General features: G+C 43.8%; 1 protein-coding gene and 1 long non-coding RNA gene across 2 annotated transcripts; one reads left to right on the top strand and one right to left on the bottom strand.

The window, feature by feature from the left end:
• The first annotated feature begins 867 nt into the window (after positions 1 to 867).
• Positions 868 to 1938, top strand: LOC122128585. The gene is made up of 3 exons (XR_006151454.1): positions 868 to 908; positions 1732 to 1809; positions 1906 to 1938. It is a non-coding gene; the product is annotated as an uncharacterized LOC122128585 (long non-coding RNA).
• Positions 1939 to 5923: 3985 nt separating this feature from the next.
• On the bottom strand, positions 5924 to 9247 carry LOC105896514 (keratin, type I cytoskeletal 13-like). Its single transcript, XM_042702923.1, has 7 exons — positions 8766 to 9247; positions 8461 to 8543; positions 7884 to 8040; positions 7448 to 7609; positions 7020 to 7145; positions 6391 to 6598; positions 5924 to 6223 (listed from the first exon to the last, which is right to left on the bottom strand). The coding sequence occupies exons 1-7, from the start codon at positions 9234 to 9236 to the stop codon at positions 6063 to 6065; spliced, it is 1368 nt and encodes a 455-aa protein (XP_042558857.1). The 5' UTR covers positions 9237 to 9247; the 3' UTR covers positions 5924 to 6062.
• Between the last annotated feature and the right edge of the window lie 414 nt (positions 9248 to 9661).

The raw sequence follows: 9661 nt of genomic DNA, 5'->3' as shown, positions 1-9661 counted from the left end.
AGTAAATAGTCTCTTTCACAAATGAAGATTAAAAACGTAATCGATAAAGAAATGCCATTCACATTTAGCAAAGTCACAGCAAAGTTCCGCGTGTCTTCATTCCTACATGAAAAAGCATTTTACGAAATAGTAAAAGCGAACCTCCGCGAGATGAGAGACAGGCAACACATGCCAGCAAAGATTTTTAGTATAATGACTAAAATAGACCAATAATTAATGGCATAGTCATAGTCAGAGTAGGCTTAGTGAATGCTTTTAGCATTAAAGTTCAAATCAGAGTCTCGTCGTTTCGGATAACCTACAATAAATAATGACTTATCCAATACACATTTCAGGCAACAACGATAAGAAACCTCTTGCGGTCATTGCCGACAGATGCCAAACAGTCTTTGACTGAAAATGAAGCCGAATTGATGGTGATAAACAGCTGCTTTGAAAGATAATAGGCGAAACCATGACCTCATTAGCTATGCTTCGCTGTTGTGCAGAGAAAACAGGCTGCCTCGCTAAACGATGCACACCTGTAACACGTGACCCTGATTATTATTGAAACGAGAACGAGGGCGTCGTGCCTTTATAAGACTGCGTTAATGTTTCCGTGGAGTTATCCCTTCCGTTGTTTTTTTTTATTGCTTGTCGAACATGGCGTCATTTGCAAAGGTTGTTGTGTGTCTCCTCATTGCTTGTGTCTGTAATGGTAAGTTTTCCCCTTCTTTCTGTTAGTTGTTTTATCTTGAAATTCTGTCAAATAGTCACTCGTTTTGTCTTCCTTTGAACAGCATTCTGTTTTCCGAAGAGAGATGTGAACTTTAAGGCCTCTGCAGTTGACAGCCAAAGTGATGATGTGGTTGTCACCACAACACCCGTTCCCCACAACCAGACCACATCTGCCCATACTGAAGCTGGTGGTGAGGTTTTCTTTTGTGAAATGTATGGGTTCTGTTGAGTCTTGTGTTGGTTAAATGTTGACTCTTGTATGTTTATCCTAAGGTGGTGCAAGTGAAGATGCTGTGGCTACTACCCCAGCACCTAATCCACACAACCAGACAGCTTCTGAAGTTACTGGTAGGGTGTTTCTTTTTAGTTTTTGTGTGGTTTTCTGCAAGTTTGTTTTGTATCAAGTGTGTCCCTTGGCTTCTCTTTGGCCCCCTCACTCATGTGGAATCCCAAGATGGAGCCAGTGAAGATGCTGTGGACCGCCAAAGTGATGATGTGGTTGTCGCCACAACACCCGATCCCCACAACCAGACCACATCTGCCCATACTGAAGCTGGTGGTGAGGTTTTCTTTTGTGAAATGTATGGGTTCTGTTGAGTCTTGTGTTGGTTAAATGTTGACTCTTGTATGTTTATCCTAAGGTGGTGCAAGTGAAGATGCTGTGGCTACTACCCCAGCACCTAATCCACACAACCAGACAGCTTCTGAAGTTACTGGTAGGGTGTTTCTTTTTAGTTTTTGTGTGGTTTTCTGCAAGTTTGTTTTGTATCAAGTGTGTCCCTTGGCTTCTCTTTGGCCCCCTCACTCATGTGGAATCCCAAGATGGAGCCAGTGAAGATGCTGTGGACCGCCAAAGTGATGATGTGGTTGTCGCCACAACACCCGATCCCCACAACCAGACCACATCTGCCCATACTGAAGCTGGTGGTGTGGTTTCCTTTTAACGATATTTATGGGTTCTGTTGAGTCTTGATTGTGTTGGTTAAATGTTCACTTTTGTATGGTTATCCTAAGATGGAGCAGGTGAAGCTGCTGTGGCTACCACCCCAACACCAAATCCCCCAACTACATCTGACCACACTGCAGCTACCGGTAAGGACATCAGTGCATGTCTGTTTTGATGGAACACTTTGAATGTTTGCACCCCCCTTTTGACAGTGTCACTTTCTATTTGTGTGTAATCGCAAGATGATTCAAGTGAGAGTGCTGTGGCTGCCCAAACTGGAACTACTGGTAAGGGAGTTCTGATTATACAAGGAACCACTTGGTTGGTTCAAACTGTTTGCTCTTAAAAATGTATTTACAAGGAATCTGATTCAGTGCAAGGGTCTAGGAACTTTGAGTGTTGTGGTTTGGCATGGCCACTCGTTAATGTTTAAAAATGCAGCCTGGCAGGTCTCTAACAAATCTATACCTGTAGTCACAAATGTTTGTTTGGTTGAATTTGAACAGCTCTGCCTGGAGCAGTGGCATACCGTAGGATTTCACCCAATTAAAAAGGTTTTTGTTTCTTCTCCCTGTAGTATCCCATACGACTGAAGTCTGATTCGACTGCTCCTCTGGTCACGATGACCTGAGTCACTGTCTGGACTTTTTGCCTCTACATGTTGACTGCAATAAAGGACAGATTTGTTTTTTGAATCAAATGTTTGTCTTGCCTTTTTCATATTGAGGCCTTATCCTGTTTTGGTGGTGGAGATGACTATGAAGCCTCTTTCCTAACGTATTTCCTGTAGTGGTTTTACTATTTGCTTCATGCAACAAGGCCTTTAATGACTCTACAATTTAAAAGCATCTAGTTGTGTCTAAGTTTGTAAAATGGTTGAACTGGTAGTGATGCACTATAATGGTGAACTGCTTGTGGCATTTCAAAAATCTCGTACATGTCAAACAGTACAGTAATCTCAAGTGAATTTGCGTGGTAATTGGTAAACCGATGTCCGTCCCTACTAAGGGAGTACTGGCCTTAGTAGGCTAACCCCCTGAAAGGCATTCAAACACTAACAGCCTAGTTGCGGCTGAGGGAACCTTGACATTGTGTTGTCTTGGCAATACAGTTTACAATGTTGTGCTGTTAATGCGTTTCATGGGGTATTTAGTCCCAGAGCAGCAGGGACCAAGTGCATATCCAGGATGGGTAGTGGGAATCTCTCGTTCACAGGACCATATACAATCAAAATAGAAATATCAAAACTTTAAGTCTTTTGTTAATGTTTAATACAAACCTATCCAAGTATATAACGATGGTCGGCCTTTTATTTTTGGAGCAATTCTGATTAGTGTTTTACTTCGCATCAATGTAACAGCTATATAAATGACAGTATGTACTTAACTTTTTAACACAGAGCTGAAAATACCATTAGACGTGTGGTATCCTTTTGTGGAAGCCTACCTTTACTTTATCACATAACTAGATCCCTAAATGCTAACTATTACTTGGGAGTCACCGGGTCTCAGACAACACAGGGGTGTCATGATCAAAGACTCAATATCTCTACATGAGGCTGAGGAAAGCTCAGAGACGTGGTCAGATTCAAAATACACGAGAAGCTTCCCACTTCTCATGTTTTCCAAGTACACTAAACTTACCACTAGGAATGAGATCTATTGAACTATTGACTATGGAATATATTTAATAAACTAACTCTTAATTCCTAGTCCCTTCAGGCTCATGAATGGATGGAGGAATGAGTGAATCAATGAATAAGTGAATGCACTTATATGAACACACCTTTACACCTAACTATGTACCTGTTTAGATTACCTAAAAGGGCTTCACATGTGGTAGGGGGACTCATAATGGGCTGCCACCACAGACACACGACACATTGGCAGTGTGGTGGAGGGATGCCCACAGTGTTAGTGATGATAGGCTTGGAGGCTCACACTACAACCCGCGTCTTCGGGAATTGACCACATGCAGAGAGAAGATGTGATTGAATTTCATTGCAGCACTCAGGCTTCTACCTACCTGGAGTTTAAGTGGCAAGGCCCTCGTAGGATGTACTGTACCTTTGAGGAATGACCGTTAGTAAGGCCCCGATGAATGATAGGCCACTGGATTGTTTTAGCGCAGTGGCATAGCCGACATAGCCATTTGTAACATATTGTGGTGAGTTCAATGATTGGTCAATTTAGTAAGTAAGTGATCAATGTTATGGTGTCAAACTGGGTAGAGATTCGATAAGATGCACCTGCCAGTCGTTGAAAACCTAGATGCAGGTTACATTTCAAAGATGGAAGTGGCAGAACGCCTTCTTCAAAACAGTTTCCATCCAACACCCTGGAAATGAGGCGTCATCATGCAGTCCGCCCTCGAAGGGGCTTAGGTGGGTGCGCATCTTGTATTAAATGACCAAATGAATGTTCTTGATTGTACGTCTAGAAGCATTTATTTTATTTCACATCATAGGCTAAAACAGACTGCAGACTTGTTGCTGTGAATCTTTGCGAGATTAGAGCGTGATCTATTTCTAAATCAGGTGCTACTGCACATCATGGTTCCCAAGGAAATGAGAGGTTTTCTGTCGTTGGCCAGCCACTGAATCATAAAACGTTCAGGTAATGACAAGTGAGTTTTAGATCTCAGATTTCAACTGCCCTTGCCCTGTGAGTTGAATTTAAATATGAAGGCATAGGCCTAATCTTCTATGCACTGATAAGCTTTGACTGACTGAAATGCATGTACTTTGTCAACGCTTCAGATGTCAGGATGTCATTTGAGCTTTTTATTCAGCCGAAGTAGAATCACATACTATACAATAGCCTAATATGAACATCGAGTTAGACAACGACAAGTTAGACAACTGTTATAAAAGCAGAATACTCTTTCATACTAAATTGTGCCATGAGTTCATGGATGTTGATTTGACGCGTGTCTTCAATAATCTGTAAAGACGATAAACACTAACATTTCACCAGCATTCTAGTATAGTGGTAAGAAATGCGCTTATGGAAATGCTTTCATTTTTCAAGCATATGTAAAGACAAAAACTAAATGTTGCTCCTTCAAATTCTCAACAGTTTCTGGCAGCATACTTGAGTAATATCTTGCATTACCATGAAGGTAGAATACCCATGAATGCTTACCGGCCTTTACTCTTACATCTAGGGCCAACATATTGCCTACATATCGCTACTGTAAGTGTGATGCTCGGTCTATCGTTCCCGATGGTCAGCCTGGGCACATGGTGGTTGCGGTGAAATCATTCAATTAAGTGATTTTGGGATGCTAGCAGTTTGTCCTGTAGTCGGTGTTGATAAGGAATGCAGCTGGCGGCAGCTCCGGCGTACTTTGAGCAGCACAGTGGGTTGACATCTATGACTGTAAAACAATGTCGTTGTAACAGTGACACATAGCCTAGGTTACTAAATAGTGAATTCATAATAACAAAATTGACGTGATATCTGTTAGGCCACACACCATACACATAGCATCAAAATGAATTAAAATCATTGGACTCCTCTTTATTTTTATATAGTGTAGGCCCAGTTAGATTCACGTATGTCACTATAAAACATTGTTTTCTTGGAGTTATTTGTATGGTCCTGTTCCGTGAAAAATGAGAGCATTGGCCTCTTCTATGCACTGGGAAGCTATGACTTACTAAAATTCATGCACTTTGTCAACGCTTCAGATTTCAGGATGTCTGATATTTTATAGCAAAGAGTCGTTTGAGCGGCAGGCTTTTTACTCCGCCGAGGGGGAATCACTTACTATACACTAGCCTAATATGAACATCGAGTTAGACAACGAGTGGCGACACAGGTCTGTGTCTAGCGGCACTGAAAGAACGGAGCCACTAGGTGGACAAGTTTCTTCTCAGGGTGTGGTAATAGACATAAACCACCACTAGAAGGCTCACTAATCATGTAGAGACAGATGTGAGTATACGGATACCTGACTGGTGACAGAACCATCAATGTTAACAAAACAACTCTTATAACACCTTCTGTTTACTTGCACTCACCTTGCTAATATTATAGACCTGAGGTTTAATGGCATGTCTCCACATCCCACAATGCTCTGTGGTTTAAGTTCATTGTACTGCACCTTTTCATTAATGATAACCTGATCACAAGAGATTAAAGACTGGAATAATACAGTCTAACCGAGGACCATTTGAAGCAGGGTGATTGTTTTGTTTTTTTCTCACCAACTCCACATAAATAATGAAGCTCAAACAGAAAGTAGATTTTAGTGGACTTGCTTTATTGGAAGTGTTTGTGACTAGATATCACAGATAACCTGTGGCAAACTGCAGGGTTAAACCTGCCTTGTGCTCAGGTGAATCAGCAACAGGTAAGTCTTGGGTCAGGGGTTCCACTTCAGTGACGGCACCTCCTTAGGAACCGATGACGGAGGAGGAAGTGGAAGAAGACACCACCTGTCCATCAACCAGCTCTTCAGTCACTGTCACCACTCTGGTTCTAGTGCTGGACGTTGGCGCTGCTACAACTACCGCTGACTCAACCACTGCTGACACAGCCGCTGCCGACACTGCCGCTGCCGACACAGTTGACGCTGAAAATGACGACGCGCTCCTGGCAGAAAGGGGAGAGACGATGTATGAACACGAGATTAATCATCGAATTTCAACAAATGTTCGTGTTGCTCAATCTCCCAGTTCAAGCTTGGTACTTACGAGATGTGACTGTGAGTGTATGCTCCACCGTCGAGCAGTCTCCTGTACTCGGCGATCTCCAGCTCCAGTCTGGTCTTGATGTCGAGCAGGATTGCGTATTGGTGGCCCTGGTGCTCAAGGCCTCCGCGGAGAGCGCCAAGCTGCCCCTCCAAGCTGCTCACCTGCATCTGGAAGCTGGCCAGCATGCCAGCATAGCGGGTCTGTGTCTCAGCCAGAGTGGCTTCCATGGACGCTTTCTGAGACACAAACAGAGGAAGACAAGTCAGATAGTCTCATATTGATTGGTGATTTGAGCAATAATGATCTGGTTTCAGACATCTAGGAGTTACGTCTGTGGAAGTAATAGCTTTTTTATCTTTGTTTATGCAGAGGTCAAACACATAAGGACAGGTAGAGATAATAATTCGTAATTCGCCTAGATATCTAAAGCAAGATCATTATTGCTCAATTCAACAATAACTATAATAGACAGCAAAAATAGGATTGCAACATTGTGAAGGTACTGATATATATATATATTGCAGATAATTATAATTGTGGAGCAGTTGGGGTTTAGGTGCCTTGCTCAAGGGCACTTCAGCCGTGTATGTTGAGGGAGGGCAAAGCGCTGTTCGTTCAGTCCCTTCACTGTATGGCACCGTTTTATTCTGCACTCACCATGCTGATGAGGCCTTGGAGCTCGATCTGGAGTGCCTGTGCAGTGGTCCTGATGGATGTGACTTCTGATGTGGACGTCTGGAGGGTGGCTGTGCTTGTCAGGACTTCTTTGCTGAGCGCTTCGGTCTACAGACATTGAGGAGAAGATGCAACAATGTTGACGTGTGACAAGTTGCTTTAGTGCATCTCTTGTGGTTGTAAATATGTTCTTGTCATTTTGAGTTTGTATGAAAACTGTTAATGGCCTAACCCCATTGTGCCGTAACAACTGCTGTATTAATATTTGGGTACTTACTTTTTTGTTAGTGGCTTTCCATGGTTTACTAACTCTAATACTATAAACACCAGACATTAGTTTCTGTCCTGACCTGGAGTGAATTTGTTCCAAGGTTAGCAGCTCTGTGGGATGGCTGATGTAGCCTACTCACCTTTGCCTGGAACCAGACCTCCAGCTCCCTTCTGTTCTTGGTGGCCACAGTCTCGTAGTGCTCACGGATGCCGGCCAGGACGATAGTGAGGTCCTCCTGAGGAGCAGCGTCCACCTCCACGTTTACTGTGCCGCCGATTTGTGCCCGCAGAACCAGGAGATCCTAAGGAAGACATAATAATGATGATGATGATGATATGTAAGGGATCATGTATAGTCCGCCTGTCAGTATCGCAAAAAACATCTGTCACGATGAACAGGAACCCGACGTGCAGTGGGGCATTCCGCAGCATTTTGAGGAGCTGTATAATAATTAACTTTATACGTGCACCACTTTTCATGAAAGTGTGTAGGTCAAACAGCTACAAAAAGAAATAAAAACTGCAACAACAAAGACTACAGAGACATATGAATGAGTAAAAAAAAAAAAGGCAAACCTCCTGGTGGTTATTCTTCAGGAAGGCGACCTCCTCCTGGATGCCTGTGATCTGCATGGCCAGGTCGGATTTGGAGAGGGTGAGGTCATCCAGCACCCTCCTGAGTCCAGCGATGTCAGCCTCAACAGAGAGGCGCATGGCCAGCTCTGCCTCATATCTGAAATTTAAAAAAGCATTTAAAATAAACATGTCAACAGAAAAAGGACAGGATACTGTGCTAGGATGAGTGCAAAATACTGTGCTATGAGTGCAAGATCCTGTGCTAGGATGAGTGCAAGATGCTGTGCTAGGATACGTGCAAGATACTGTGCTATGAGTGCAAGATGCTGTGCTAGGATACGTGCAGGATACTGTGCTATGAGGGCAAGATACTGTGCTATGATGAGTGCAGGATACTGTGCTAGGATGAGTGTCTGGGTTGCATGTGTTTCTGCATGCATACTTATATATTCCAGTAGAGGGCATTGTGCACTACCTAAACCTTCCTCTTTTCTGAAGTGCCTCTCTGGGGAAGCTCTTTGCTGATAACCAATTGAATCAAATGATGTTCCAAGAGTAGACAAGGGCTTAAACTTACTTGACTCTATAGTCATCGGCAGCCAGTTTGGCGTTGTCAATACCCAGCACAGCTGCTCCTTTAACACTGATGATGGCCATAATCTAAAAGTAAAAAACGAAAAAGAATTTAGATCTTGTACCACAGGCAGTGAAATGAGGCTAAATACTTGTTATGGTTTTACAATCACATGAACTGTAGAATAATTAAGCTAGTCCATACATCTTACAAAGACTACGTAAAGCCATATACGAAGTCATAGAAGAACCCTTTAACTTTAAAGAACTGAATTTCTGCACTGACACTGGGCGCCTAGCAACACTCACCCTGGCCTGGAGGTCGCTGATGGTGACCATGAAGCCAGAGAAGTCATGGGCGGCAGGGGAGATCTTAGCCGCCAGAAACTGTCTGATCTTCAGCTCCAGCTCGGCGTTGGCCGTTTCCAGGGTGTGCACCTTGGCCAGGTAGGAGGCCAGACGGTCGTTCAGGTTCTGCATGGTGAATTTCCCATTGCCAATGACGGCCTCGAAAGCTCCACCACCGCTGGCCATGCTGAAACCGCCACCGCCACCACCGCCACCACCGCCAGCAGCGAACCCGAACCCTGCGCCACCACCACCGCCTGCTCCAAAAGCGCTGGAGATGCGAACTCCGGATCCTCCTGCACCGCCGTAGACACTACCAGCCCGCATGACACTCAAGCGAGCTCCACCTCCGGACAGGGAGAGCCCAGACGAACCCCCTGCGATGGATGATCCGGAGGACATGGACACACGGCTGGAGAAGGTTGTTGCCATTGTGAGTTGAGGCTGCTGATGCTTCTTCGAGCTGCTCAGGAGTGATGAGAAGACGGACACTGAGCCTTTTTATACAAATGCAAAAGCCGTAGGGTACACTGGCATGGCTTCGAAAATATTCCAGTAATTCGGCCTCGGGTGTTGCAGTATTGCCACAGGCGTTTTTAAAGGTCAGTTTGCATTAGTGAGACATTTTCACTCAGGGGTTGCTATAATCCTTAAAAACCTTAGGCGCTTTGTAGGGGATATGTTGTCAAAAATGAAAATGTCTCTGGGTTTACGATGATGCTGTAACTCTAAAGGCACGGGAATTTCCATCTGACACATTTTGTTTCTCTGTTCTAGACAGTTTTATACCCTCTATTCTGAACAAATGTATAAGACAACACCTCAAACAAAAAAACAACATACTCAGAACACTGTCA

The sequence above is a fragment of the Clupea harengus genome, chromosome 21 (genome assembly GCF_900700415.2).
Source record: "Clupea harengus chromosome 21, Ch_v2.0.2, whole genome shotgun sequence".
NCBI lineage: Eukaryota > Metazoa > Chordata > Actinopteri > Clupeiformes > Clupeidae > Clupea > Clupea harengus.
This window is presented reverse-complemented; position numbering and strand designations above follow the sequence as displayed.